This window comes from Eutrigla gurnardus (genome assembly GCF_963514095.1).
Source record: "Eutrigla gurnardus genome assembly, chromosome: 19".
NCBI lineage: Eukaryota > Metazoa > Chordata > Actinopteri > Perciformes > Triglidae > Eutrigla > Eutrigla gurnardus.
In genome coordinates, this window is record NC_139930.1 from 15,164,161 (window position 1) to 15,179,338 (window position 15,178).

Consider the following 15,178-nt stretch of genomic DNA (forward strand, 5'->3'; position numbering starts at 1 on the left):
AAATAAAATGGTGTGCTGGCATAAGTCTTTATCACACGAAGAGATTAAAGCAACTGCTTGTTGCGTCCGACTATTTCTTCTTCTAGCAGTGTTTTCGGTGGTGCTGCAGGGGGGAGGGCACAGGTTTTTTTGTAGTGTACAAGGGGTCTTGGACCTTGGTGGGGATGGTTTTCCTAAAGCCCCTTGAGGCACATTAGTGTTAATACCCCACAAAGATTAAAGGTTGACTTTTGTGCATTAAGTTTCTGATCCTCAGCGTGAAAGCTGTCAACTGATCGGCACCTGTTGGCGAGTTGCATGAGGCGGTGCCCCGGTCACAGAGACCTTTAACTCCCACCTCCAGAGGAATATGTCACACCTCCCCGGGGAGGTTAGGGGACACGCAATCCAAGTCTTCAGAACTACCATTATGGAAGCAGTCTGCTTGGAGCTGGAGGTCAGAAGGTGCCTGTCGTGGTGGCAACCTGAGAACCCATCGGCGGATATCCTACCCTTCAGGCTCGGTCGGCCCGGCTGGGGGTCCTCTGAAGCAGTAGACAGAAAACAGGAGGTCAGAGAGGTTGCAGTCGATGCGCCGAAGCAAAACCAGCCTCATCTGACTACTAATTCAAGACACTTAACTGCTGCTGCTGCTACTGCATTTGTATGACAGCACACATGAAATTTGTTAGAACTTAACTTTTTATAAGACTTCCTTTAAAAAAAGGGAGCGTGGGTTACCGGCCCACTGCTATGAGCCACTCGGCCCTCACTAATCAGCGTGAGAGCAGCGTCCGTGTTCTAAGCAGTCAGGCAGATTTTCAGTGGGTGCTGACTCAGGCAGGATCGTCCCCTCCCTTTTCACCAATTCCGCTTGTGATCTTCGTGGATAGGATCTCAAGCGAGCGAGTTAATTGCAATTTGTAGTGGCTCATGGATATGCAAATAAAAGTTGTTGGTGGTGGTGGTGGTGGTGGAGCGAAATGAAAAACAAGGAATTATTCCAAATGGTTCAAGCACATAACGGCAGCACTGAGCTTTTGTAACAAGACCAAAAGTAATTTGCTGTAATCTTCTCCCCCCTCTTGATTATTTGTCTACCGAGTTCTGGGATACACCAGCCTCTGCAGCAGAGATACAGCAGCAGCAGCAGCAGAAAAGATACAAATGATGAGAAAGTCTCTGCTCGGTGCTCGGGTAGTGTGAGTACTTTATTACACATGCTCTTTGATGCCCCTCTAAATTAATGGAAACCCCCTCCCAACTAGTCCATTATGGTACGCTCTGCCCTGCCATTGACGTGGCTATGAAAGGGTTACCCAATCAAATCACTAAACGCATAAATCAAAGGCTCTTTCTTTTCCCTGCGAGACGCCGGCAATATCATCCGAGCCACTAATCAGCAAAGTACTTGGTCACTTACATGGATGTTTCTGGTATCGTGCAAAGTGTGCACGAGCATCTACCTGTTTTTGTTTGCAGGTCGGTACATATTTGAAACACTTGCCCTGCTCGGTCGCTGAAAAGGCCGGGCCCATTAACCAGATTCATTTGAGAGATTGGACGAACATGGGAGGATGGATGAAGGGAGCCGTGACAGCGAAGAGGGAGGGGGGAGGGAGACACAAGCAAAGAGAATGATAGACAGCTGTGTGGGACAGTAAAGAGACCCGAGGGGAAAGGGGGGAACAGGAAGAAAGTAAAGAGAGATGAAGAGATATAGTAGCGAGAGAGGAAGACACACTCGTGGGAGAAAGAGACAGAATGAGAGGGTGTAAAGAAATGAAGGTGGCAGGAGAAGATTAAAAAGTGAGACAAAAAGAAGGAAGGGGGGATATGGATGTGGGGTCCTTCCTGTGGAGTTTAATGGCTCCCCTCCTTTCACTCTTCTATTGCTCACTGAAGGGCACATAAGTGTCCGTGGGCAAGTATGTATCAGGGACTTGGCAGCTTAGGAAATTTCATGGAACGGAAGAAGATGATGATAATCCAGTTAAATTGAAAAATGGGAATGTCTATGGATCCCCCGTTCATCCTGGGATTAATCCTTCCTTACATTCATGCAGATAGTTGATGTGATTAGGATTGACTGGGGGTTAATACGCTGCTGCTGAAATGGGATGAGCTGCCTTGCGATTTACAAATGAACATTAATTTCAAGAGTTTACCGGAACAATTAACTAAAGTCTGTTTGAGTGCATATGGGTGTGTTTGTTTGTTTTTCTGTCACAGTTTTGGACACTAAACCAGTTTATTGGTGAAAGAGTAACTGGGGACTTAATTAAATTAAATGAAAACGAAATTAGAAAATAGATGCGCTTGACTAGACATTTACAAAATGAACTTATTTTGCTTCCCGAAAAAAACAAACATCTGATGCTGTTTTAGAAAAATCATTACGAACTCTACCGTCAATGAGAAATACTTCGTTTTTTTTATCCCGTAAATGATCTGGGTAATATCAAGGCAGCTCCCCTTTAGAGGTGTTGATAGTTAGTCGCTGAAGGCGATGAGCTGCATCTCCAGAGGAACCTTTGCCTTCCCTAAATATAGTCCCTTTCCACTCATTTCTGCCTCAAAGAAAGCACAGAGGACATTTCCCAGATTTATGACGGAAACAACTTCTCCGGGAAGCTGTTTAAAGATTGCCAGTGGGTTATGCTTTTTACGAAATCTGAGAAGTGACATTTTGAAGGTCTGACCCTTCTGAAGGGTGCATTTATCTTTTCCAAAAAGCATCACCACTGCAGGGCCACTGTGCTCTCTATCTCCACTCAGGTGCTGTAATAATGGAAGCCTCTTGGAAATGTGAAAAAAAATGTGAAATCCCTTTCAACAAATAATTGCTCGTTTAATTTGAGTGACTGTTTATTGATATAGAGTGACCTCAGATACTTTTTCTTCATCTTTTTCTTCAATTAATGAATCATGAAGGTGTCATTGCCACCGATCTGTCATTGGCCTCATATCTATTACAAAAAGAGTGTTGATTGTGTATTAATTGCAGCGGCAGAATGGAACTAATATCGTTCACGATGCGTTTGAGAGCTGTTTTGTTTGTAGACCTTTGACTTGAGGCTAATATCCTGAGAAATAAAGCTAATAATGAAATTGCAAAAGCGTAAAAGTTTGAGGTGGTAGTGTGGAGGATACAGAGGGCCTCGAACAAACACTCTGAAATTGCCTGGTCGTGTGGCATTTAGATGACAACAACCATGTTGGAGGAGCTTAGGGACTGCTGTGCTTAAGCCTGTCTTTATAAACCTTTATTGCCGCTCTGACAAAGGTGACAAAATATGGATAAAAGGTGAAAGGATCTGAATATCTTCAAAGGAAGCCGTGGATGTGGTTGATGCCATTGAACCGCCGAATCCACAAAGCGATCTTTCTTGGCTTCCAAAAATATTTCTTCTTTGCTCTTTTTCCCATGAGCGTCCTGAAAAAAACAAAAAAAAACCACACTCACATCTATTGAACACAAACACATAAACGAGCGGAATTTATAAGCCGGACTAAGAGATGGGATGGAGAATAGCATTATTTATTTATCAAACCAAATGGAATTTTCAAAATGAGGAGCTGAGGCTGGATATAGCAGGCCATGGCTCCCGGTGTCCAAAAAAAAAAAGTCATTAAGTCTAATCATGAAATGAAGATGGAGGCGTAGGAAACAGTAGGATGATGGGTAAATCAGAGCCGCTTGCACTCTGTTTACTTGCCCTTTGATGTTTCCATTAATGTCCATTTAAGGGCGAAATCAAAAGAGGAAATGGGATATTGCAGAACCTCCAGAGCAGGACACATTTACCTGAACTCTGTTCATATGAATAAGTAATCGGGGGAAAGGTGAAGCCAGGTTATTCCTGTGTGAACGGGATGAATCTCTTAACACCAGACCGACAATCGTATCAATAATTAGAGCCGCTGTTGTTTGGAGATTACCTTGTATCTCCAATGAATACGTCTTTTCTTTTATAATGATGTGTCACTGTTTCTTATCAAGTAATTAGGGACACGGTGAGCATTTAAATGTATTCATGGTTGTGTCTCTGAGCAGACTGACAGGCTGAATAATGACCTTTGTGAACCCTGAGAGACAAATCTATGAAAATGTGATTTTTCCGGAATGATTTGCTACGTGTTTTCTATTAAAAAGAAAGCAGTAATATCACATTTGATTAATAAAGGTTCTAGTATAACGAACGAGGAATTGACAAATGTATGGAAATTTGCTGACCTGAAAAATATGCAGGTTTTTTTTCAGGCAACGGGGTCAGCAGTGCAGCTGGTAACTGTTGATAAATGTCTTCTTCGTATTCTCTACTTTGTTATCAAAGCCAGCTGATCTTCAGGTGGGAGTAGGTTCATATTTGCCATCCATTACACATTTATTATTTGTAATATTCATGAGCTCGGTTCAAGGTTTCACCGTAGGCCGACAGCGTTGTACTTTCCAAGAAACATTTGTATTTCCACTGGCCTTTAATCTTTATCCCACAACCAAAAAAAACAAGGGCTGAAACTAATTGGCGGGGTATATGCTGACTACGTTTTTTGCCTTTTTAATAAATACTCAGGAGTACTGCCGGTAATGAATGAATAAATTAAAACATCACCGATGTTTTTATGCATTTCTCTTCTCGGTGATGCAATGGCTGCACCAGAGAGGAGAGGCCTCTCCTTAAGAACAGTACTATTATCCCTCGAGGATGTCACCCCAGCAGATCCGGGTAAGGACAAACATGGTAGCAAAGAGCTGGCAGCAGATGTACAGTCAGAACGTCCACTTTGCTAAAGTGCCAGAGGACATGTCGAGCCTTTAACGCGGCCTGCAAAACTGTCACCGCCAAACCATTTGGCGTTGTAAACTCAGCCACGTAAAACGTCATAAGCTCTCTTAAACACAATCTCCAAACTATCTCTCCCTCATTCTTTTCCTTCCCACTGTTCATTTTGTTTTGAGGGTTGAAATGTTAATATTTGATCAAATCTCTACGCCAAGGTAATAGACAATGCACTTAATGAAATCACAGGTCTTCCAACACGCCACTGTGCAAACCTGGGGATCTGCACGAAGCTGCAGGCTGATCATTAAGCTGGATAACTAAATAGATATTAACCCCACAGTTTTTACTGTTACTTGCTAATATTAGAGCCTTTAATTGAACTCCTTGGGGTGTTTCCGTGGCCTAATTCTGTCTGTTCCATAGAAAGAGAGAGAGCACTTTGGTGTAGAGAGCCATATACCGAGCTACCGTGATAAATTATAAGCAAGCCTTTTAGGGCAATGATTCTCTAAGTGGGGTCCGGGGACCAGGAGCCCATGGTCCTCTGCCGGGGGGATTATTAAAAGTTTTTATATCCATCAACTTACTTTAATACATGTCTTCTATCTTTCTAATACATTTCTGTCATGTTGTTCTTTCACAAGAAGAACAAACAGTCTGATTATTTCAAGGGACATGCATGTTGGGGGTCCCAGCATATTTCCTTTCTTGGGATGGGACCTCGGTTCAAGGGATTTCGTTTCTTCCATATGTATATTTTACCCTTGTACTTTAAATATCCTTTTAAGTGGTTACTCTTGTACCAATGTCACCTAGAGAAATTCATAACACTCATTCTTGTTAATCTAAGTTCTTGTGCTTTTCAGGGCTGCAGAACTCCTTTGACTGTTGAATGGAATGTAACCTTACAGCACTTAGGCGCCGCCTCACATACAGAGAGTATGCAAATGAGGGAGGATTGATCTTTTCTTTGAACCACTCTACTTGCTGAACACTAGTTGCCGACATTTTTCCATTGTCTTGCAGGTGAGACCCGGCAGGCCTTCAAAGGCAAAAACGGCGCACGCCGACAAATACAAATTATGGGAATGACACGGGCGATGGAATAGAAGGATGTGTGAAGAGCAGATGAAAGTGGAATATTGAGAAGAAGAAGGAAGGCGGGGGGGATTAGAACATTGCATCCATGATGCATTGCTTTTCTGCATCTCCAATGGTGCAGCTGTTTGTTATCTGTCAAGAGTGTCGGCACCGTAGAAACTGAGGGGAAAGCAAGCAATGATAACTAGCCTGTCTGGTGCTGGCTCTGATTAACACTGAAGAATGGAGGTTGAATAGACCACCCAGCATGTACCTTTGGATGTTATACTAATAAGCGTTTGGGGGAGGATGAGGAAGCTGAAATTGGCTGCAAAGAATGAGAACGTGTACTCAGGAATGTTTGGCATTTAGGATACAGTAATTGAGAAAAGGAAGAGAGGGAAGACTGGGAAAAACTCATGTTTTTGAAATGTTCCCATTTACATACATTTTTACTTTAAAGTTGACAGAAAGGGTCACAGGTCATCATGAGGTTGCATAAAGTAAAAGGCTTAGAATGACTTACAGCATGCTGTTTATTTGGTGCTGATATCACTATCACAGATCCTCGGGACACAAGTATACCCAGAACTACACGCCACCCTGATTAGCGAGGGAAGATGAGAGATGCATATCTACAGCTTGTACATCTGTACGACCTCTCCTGACGTCGCTCATTTAAGTATCCCAGCTGTTCAGTCAAATCAAGGGAAAGGCGAGGCAGTAGATGTTAAACTTTGGACATTCATCTTTTTTTTTTTTGCTAATGGCAGCCGTGTCTGCATGCAGCAGCCCCCTCTCAGACAGGATGTCGGATTTCATTACACCGTGCTGTGACTGCACAGATTTAATCAAGCATGTAATCATGCTATTACTCCTGACAACAAATGGAAAAGCGTTCTCTGATCAATATGCATGTCATGAAAGCAAAATAGCGTCGGCGCAGACTGTAGCATTCGTTTTACGACCACAGGCGTCTTAAGGCTCGGCTATGGTGGCCCTGAAGTACAACTCTGGTCAAAACATGAGTCTTCAGCCTACTTCCTGCTACCAACTCTTTCCTGTCACTTTTCTGTCTACTTTACAGTGGCACCCAATAGTGTTGTGTTGTACATTATTCAACTGATATTTACTAATTATCATGTAACAGTAGATTTCCTTCTGGGTATGAGATTTGATCATTATACTTATCTCTTTCCTGTTCTGTGGAGGTTTGTTTGTATACTCGGTGTAGATAGTGTTGCAGACAGAGCGGTCTCCCTGAAACAGTCTGATTGCTCTTCACAAAGCGACCTACAAAGTAGATTGTTAGGGTCACTCATTTGGCACCTTACTCACAGCCGCCGAGGAATGATGGGCGCTGTCGATCGCTTCTGGAAGGGTACCTTGGTGCTGCGGCAACAACAGCTTCATTATCACGCTTGTCAGAGTCCTACAAAAGACTTCTCTGTGGTGGAAAGCCCATCTGTGGTCGCTGTGACCATGGAGCCTTTGACTTTTGACTTTTGAGTGTTTGTTTCGGTGTTGCTGGGCATTGGTGAGTTTGTTCCGCTTTGGCTGTTGGTTCCACAAAATGTCACCAGGGGTGAAAGTGCTATCTTGGTGTGATGCTACGTATTTTCCAACTTGGATACTGTGTAACCCTGATATCCCCAGTTCAAGTCCCAACTTAGATCCCCTAATGTTTCCTGACTTTATCGCAAAAACACAAGCAAATAGCCGAATGCCCAGTTTTTAAAAAAGAAAGATTCTTGCACAGCTCATTAATTACACTTCACTCAGTACAGTATTTTAATCTCCATAAACATAGATGAAAGCAGGGATTGTTTGCACAGATTTGAATAGGCAGAAAGCTTATTGCATCTAGTTTGCCTCAGTAAGGATACCAGATGAAAGGTGTTTATTTTCTATCCTAATCCTCATATACATCCATGAAACCACTACATTTAACCCATCCTGAGCCTCTAGCGGTGGGCTGCTGTTAAGCACCCAGGGAATGATGACAAATAATGATAAAAACACATTGTTAGGGGAGCGGAGAGTGAGAGTGAAGGACTTGTGCGTGGAGTGCCCCTGTGGGAAACTGGAGGAGAACTGATTACGTTTCGGTGATGAATGATGGTGCCGCCGCACCTGTGGACCGTGTTAAGGAGAGAGGAGAGTGCTGTTGATCTAAATCATTGATGGCTCTCACCGATGGCTCACGCTGAGGTCCTCCCGACGAGACGGACGGGTTCTTAACGCGGTGCACGTTTTCCATAACAGCAGCGGCTGTCACAATGCGGGAGCAGGTATGGGGCTCTTTTCTGCTGCTTCGACCTCCGAAACACTGACAGTAACACACCCCATCTTTAAAAAGGGAAATGTGTTCTGGGGATTCAAGCGTTAGAGACACAACTCACATATTTCCTCCTTCATGTTTGCGTGCCGTTTTACCACTTTTGTTCCCTCACATGTTTTTGAAGTTCAGTGGAGTTTTAGCTGCGCTGGTTGGCAGAGCTAAGCTTCCTGTTTCCCTCTGCTTTCAGTCTTCAAGAAATGCTAAGCTAAGCTAACCATCCCCTGAACCCTGGCTTCTTATTTACCAGAGAGAGCGACATCAATCTTCTCATCATCATAAGTCATGGCAAGATAGTGAAAAAGGGTAAGTCTTAAATTGTTGAACTGTTCCTTTAATTTATTTGAGCTCCAAAATGAAGTTTAGTTTAGATTTGTTCTGTCCATTATCTTTGGAAATGGGAGCTGTTGTTAATGAAAGTGTCTTTTGTTTGAAGACAATAAGGAAACCTGACAGGTTTACCCCTCATTAAATGTAACATACACTTTATGACTCCCACGAGGCGAGGTTTTAAAAATGTCCGGTTGTAGGACTTGGATGGACGCCCTATTTGCAGGGGACAAGGATATCTAAATACCCAAACTGAGAACTGTCATGGTGTTACTGTGACGACAATGCTTTATTATTATTATGGTAATGAGTGGTCAGCAGCTACAGCCCATACCGTGAGCACTCCAATCTCTATAACACATGTAAAGCAATCTCATGGTGGAACGAAGCTCTTGAGTGCTTTTAAAATGAGGCCATTATAGTAAGAGGAGAGCAGTAGCCGGCCCTTCTTCATTCTGTCTGAATAGAGCAGTTTTTTTCTGACTACAAAAACAAGTACCGACTACTGTAATTCCTAAAAAAAAAAAAAGACATAAAAGATGTTTAGCACCTGCAAAAATACTCCTAGATACTGATTTGGTAGCAAAAAACACTTATCCGAAGCTATCATCGATTCAGAAGCACTTTAGCTTAATAAAAAAAGTCAAATCCAACATTTTTTCCTCAAGAAATACATTTGAAGAATGGAAGTTTTCCACATTTAAACTTTCTCGGGGTGACAGACGATGGATTTGCTTTTATGAAAACTGAATTTCTCTCAACCCCTGATAGACCCGTGACCTCTCCAGGGTGTTTCTCTGCATTTTTGCCTATTGCATGCTTTGGTGAATACATCAGACTTATTTATTTTTTGTCTTACGCCCTGTTCCCCTTCTGTAGAGGGAAAACTATTCTACAACGCAATAAGACTCTATAAGGAAGTATTTTTATTTGCTGCTGCACCAGTGTGTGTGTGAGTAGAGCAGTATGTGTTCTGAAATCTTTCAAAATATGTAGTGTTTTGAAAGAGAAAAGTTAAAAAAGAGTTGACTTGGTCTGTGTGAGAGAGGCCTTTAAATAAAGTGTCACCCATCCGCATAAATAGATGAAAAAAAAATACAGAAAAAACAATATTATTGTTTATTCAACCTGGTGAATGACAAGGTTCGAAGTGAGAGATTTTTCAAAACATACTCAAGGAACTCTGAAAGTTTGTATTCATGTAGAATATATATTGCTGTCTGTTTACTTACTCTTTCTTCAGTGAGATGACACATTAGTTCTCTTCTTCAGTGTCACATGACATGTATAAGTCAGTTGCAGCATTACCTGGCCAATCAGACACTTGTATATTATCATTAGAAATACAAATTGAACACAAAGTTGTGCCTTGAACTGCTGCACGATCACCTGTAAAGAGCTTTTTCAGAGCTTGTGACTTGAGGCAGAATCTTAGTGTATTTGCTAGACATTTTACAAATGACTGGTTAGAAGATGCTGCAAGTTAAAATGTCCAGACAGTCTTAAGGCTGAGACGCCTTTCAGGAAACCTGCCCTGTGTGCTCAGTCGTGTTGATCCCTGGGAACATCCCATAGCTTTGGTAAACTAAAAATAGTTGTGATACAGACTCTAAGCAGCTATAACAGCAAACTGCTACATTCAGAGGCTTTTCAAGGATCTGCCAATAATGTTTCCTCTCTTTCCCAAAAGGGGGCGATCATGCGTTTACAGAAAGTCTAATCTTTTGGACGTTCTGCATATTTTAAAGACAAATCGGAGATTTTTACTTCTTAATCCTTTACTTCCCTTTGGTGGTTCAGGGTTGGAGGTCCCATCTGAACTAATCCTGCTAGCTCAGCTGCTGATTGGGTTCGTAGTTGCACAAGAAACTGCTGTGACTCCTCACAGTGGTTGGTCATGGTACTGCGTGAGCTTCTTTGATAAACATGATCCGTTTTACCGTTTGTAACCTTTGCACCTAATCTGTGCTTGATTCTCCATTATCAAATAATATACAGTCTATTGTTTTATCCCAATGATAATTGTAATAATAATGTTCATTAGAAACACTGTTTGCAGAAGAAAGTTAATGGAAATAAACAAGCTGTGCACACAGCATTTTAATTGTGAGGAAAATATGGTTTCAACTTTGATATTACCAAAAGTTTCTCCAAGATTGTGCAGCATCTACGTCAAAAATAATAATTCAAGACAACATCACAACTTAAAGTGGAACCCTCATACGCACAGAGTAGATAAAGACAAAGAGATTAATGAACGCTGTGCTGGTTTTTAACACCACAGTGTTAACTTGACTAATGGGAAAGCCCATTAAGTAGAGCTGACAGTGTGAATACAAAATACATTAAGTATGAATTATGTTATTAAAAGCTGCAAACATCGTCTCCATAATCAAACAGCATCTCATTACGCCACACAAACAAAACACTGACATGGCTCCTCTGTGAAACATGACATGATTTGATAGCATGAGAAGATATTGGACAATATTAATTATTTTCCTCAAGATTTTAACACCAGAGGTCTTCAGCCAACTTGGCACAAAACGCTGCAATACATCTTAAAATGTGTTTGTTACAGTGATGGCCAACAAACTCAATTCAGTCCTCACAGAAACTGCTTTTGCTATAATTTTACAATCTTACCAATGGAGATGAGCTCACTATCTCTGGACATGTACTCTTAAGGTTGGAAAACACTTCAGGTGAAACATGCACAGCAGACGGAGATGAGTAAATGGATGTCTTGACCTTCTGTTAATGTAAAACTGAATGACTGAAGCAACTTTTTTTTGCCAGCAGACATGCTATGACATACAATATTCAGGTTCTAAAATTACTATAATAGTGTGGCTGTACGACAAGACTGGAGGCAGTGAACTTAAGAAGTTCCCTTACATTCAGCACAACTTAATGCTGCTGAGCAAGAAAACTGATTTTTTCGTGTTTTTTCTCATCTCGACCGATGACTGCGATGGATCTGAATAAGAAATGGAACCAGCCGAGGAAGTAGGCCACGCATGTGCGTACGGCCTCTTGTGGGTTGACTGACTAATCAGTTGATTGATCATAAAATGTTACCAGATAAGCCGGTGAATTCTGATAATCATTAAATACATAAAATACATGATGATTTATCGCTCAAGGGAAGCTGTAGGAGTTGTATCGTGCATCGACTGACAGTGTTTTCCTCCATCTTTTCATGCAGATTATCTCTGTTGATCACATTTTGTGCTTTTCTGTTATGTTTTTCGACAATAAGGTGAATATCGGAGCAACTGGGTGTCAATTCATTCGCTCAGTGTTTTTCAGCGTGCCTGGACCTGTGGGAAATAAAGATGAATACATATTACATAAACAAAATATATTTAAAATGGAATATCCATAGTGCCAGCAGTAGATGAACTGGATAGGTTTAATGTGTGGGTGCTTGTGTCCATTGCCTCATTATGTATTTTCTTTGCGTTCGAGTCATGAGGCAGTGGAACAATGAAGGAGAGCTGTGAATTATTAGTGGCAGTGCACTCAGGTTAAGGAGACTGTCAGTCATAGTAGATACAGAATAGTTAAGACGCTCGCGTGTGGGCGCATGGCGTGCGTGCGGGCGGGCATCGAGGCGTGCGTGTGCATCTGATTTATGATTCAAGATTTAAATGGATAATTCACCTTGATGTCGTGGAGGGAGTCAACAGGGATTCTCAACAGTGCTAACAAGCATGTATTATTTTTATTTTCAATCCCTACTGGATTTTTTTTTCAGCAGGGAGGTCTGAGTGCAGTGGTGCGGGGTCATCCACAGGTCAACGCTGCTAGGACTAATTAGGGTTTCTGACTCTGGCTGGAGGACACATGAAGGTGGATAATTGCCATTTTGGGGGCTCAAACTTCCCGATCTCAAAGGGTCTTGCTTGTCATTAAGCTGCAATGATGTTCTAAGTTTAAATGTGAGAGAATAAAATGTTTGTTCAAGGACTCTCAACTTTAGACTTTAATTGACAGCAGGCTTTCTTTGAATTAATTTATTTGAAATGAGGATTTTATGACGTTTATGAAACCTTGGGACTCAGGGTGTCAATGAACAAAGCTCTACTGAGCAAAACCCAAAATAAAAATAGCTACTATCAGTCAGCAGTAGCAGTCTTTAAATCACTGATGTATTTTGATTCATCTATCATCCAGCATCATATTACATAGCATTACTGTGACAACATGGCCACCTTTTTTTATTATTTTATTTAGGACCTTCAGAACTGTAGTTCTATATTTATGATGATTAAAGGCCAAAGAAATTAAACACAAGACACCTCAAAGCGAACTCATATTCTTTAACAGCTGTGTAAATAAAGCCAGAAACAAACCTCAAGAGTAGCCAGCTGGAAGCGTCTGGAAGTTTGAAAATCGAACTTCAAAACAAAAGCACAAGTGAAAATGTGCAGGTGCATCTGAATGGGGACTGATGTGTAGCCTATATGTATCGCATTAACATGGGAATGTGTTCCTCATATAGTAGGCTATGGGGAACGACAGATAAGCACACAAATTAATAAACAAGAGGCTGCTCCATTATCTTTTTACAATGTGTGTGTTTTCTTTTTTACATCAATTTGTTTGGTTTACATCATTGTGTTTGTGGGCATGATCAATTAGTAGTCTGTATATATTCATGTGTTGGTCTTATCTAAAACAGCAGCCTACCCAAATTATGTGAAATCCCCATCTAGCTTCAAGCAATGATTGTTTTATTATTCATCTAATAGACAATTTAAGCAATTAAAAACAAATTGAATTTGACTAGTTAACTCATTCATTAATATACTCTCTAAAATGTAGATCAATAACTATATACAGCCCCGGAGTGATGATTTCAGTTTGTACTGAGAACCAAGAAACCGATCTGAATTTATTCATTATGAAACTGTGAACATATTGATATTCTCGCTGCTGCATGAATGTTTGGCATAAATATGATTTACACAATCCAACAGTTCTGAAAACTGTAAGAGTGAATTAACCCTTATAATTATCACATTGGTCTAAACTTATCTGGCAACAAAGATCGTTAATCATCCCAGGAACCTTCATCTGAAATATATATTTTCTAACGATTTAGTGAAATTGCCCTCGTGTTAGTTGCGATCCCCCATCAGCGAGGATTTTATTGTGGGAGTCTTGTCCGGAAGTGTAGAAGGTTATTGTGGCTGACTTGAGGTTGATGTCTGCTGCTGCTCGCGACCCTAGCGCGCGCAGCTGCTTTCATTTCTCCGACGCTCGCGACGCTACGACGAGCGGAGCTCGCGCTTCTTGCTCCGGGGATATTACCTCTGAGGGACTTGAGACAAGACAAGAACACGCAGTTTATCGCTCATTCCGGACTCTTTTAGTTTTTTTTTTCCGCGGGGGCTGCATAAACTGCTGTAATGGTCCTAAGTGTTTCTACCGGCGCCGGTTTTAATGTGTTTTACGTGTTTGCGCTCAACAGTGAGGTAGACTTCATCGGGCAACATTTCCAGGAGCGTCGGCGTGCGGTTCGCTCCGTGGATGCGGCTGTCGGGGTCGGTGTCTGAGCCCTGCGGGAGCAGCCTGTCATAAGGGCAGCGTGGTTTTCTCGTCTTCTTCTTCTTCTCGGAGTGGATGAGGAATATTCCCCCGGAGATGCTGCTGCTGGTGCCGATGTTGTGGCTTTTACCTCTGAGCGGAGCGGCTCCGTCTCACGCCGCGGAGCAGCTGGACACCGGGGTGGTAAGTTTTTGTTTATTTTCTACCGACTTGACGTGAGAATGCGGGTCGGAAGTTTCTCTACCTGCTGGTTTGGTTGTTTTCCCCCTACTCTCATTGAGTGTGAAGCCGTTAATTAGCGGGTTTTTCCCTCTCTCCTCTCCTACTTGGGCTACTCAACGTCCAGGAGAGAGCAAGTGTTGTCTTCTCCGAGATACTTGCTCTGAATGTTAACAGCGCTCTGCAGTTCAGAGTGGCGGTACACAGCATGATGAAGAAACAAAAAGGTAGATAGAAACTTTATTTGCTGATCAGGAATCCCTCCCTCCCTCTTGCCCTGTAATAAATACTTGTATTTGAAGGGTTTATCCTTCGTTATATCGACCTTTTTCACAATATGCTTTGCTAATAAGATAACTGGAGCTCACTGCAATAAACCCAACATACATTATGGGTTATTTTTCTCTGTCATGCCTAAAGGCTGTTTAACACATAGGATCCCATACTAGTGTCTGGTAGAGCAGTAGATTTGAAGAGGCTACTCACTCAGAACAGACCAGCCCAAATATGAATAGTGAATTTGATGTTAATAAGTAGGCTAATGGAGGGGGTCACACAGATTGTAAAATATTCATCATCATCATCATCATCATCATCATCATTATTATCATCCTCCCACAGAATACAGTCAAGACAACAATCCCTCAATGGCCCATATGTGCACTGTTCTGTAAAACATGAGGTTATTTGAAAAATTTGAAAAAAAAAAAGTTGTAGTCCCCGGCTTGTAGCTGATTATCATCTTCATAATTTCACCCCCGTTGAAGCTGATTCTTTTTTCCCATCTACAATTTCGCTCCTCAGGGCTACATCAGCTTTTGTTGCTTCTCATCCCAACTCCCGTCTCACTCCCGAGAACAAGAGACCCAAAATAGATCAGTTTGTATTT

The 15,178-nt window shown here is 41.8% G+C and overlaps 1 protein-coding gene across 1 annotated transcript in view; it reads left to right on the plus strand.

Annotated features, from left to right (window-relative positions):
• The first annotated feature begins 13,921 nt into the window (after nucleotides 1-13,921).
• Nucleotides 13,922-15,178, plus strand: part of mmp17a (matrix metallopeptidase 17a) — a 58,468-nt gene continuing 57,211 nt past the window's right edge. The window contains exon 1 of the mRNA XM_084035309.1: nucleotides 13,922-14,253. Coding sequence (XP_083891435.1) covers nucleotides 14,146-14,253 — 108 coding nt within the window. The 5' untranslated portion in view covers nucleotides 13,922-14,145. The remainder of the gene's footprint in view (nucleotides 14,254-15,178) is intronic.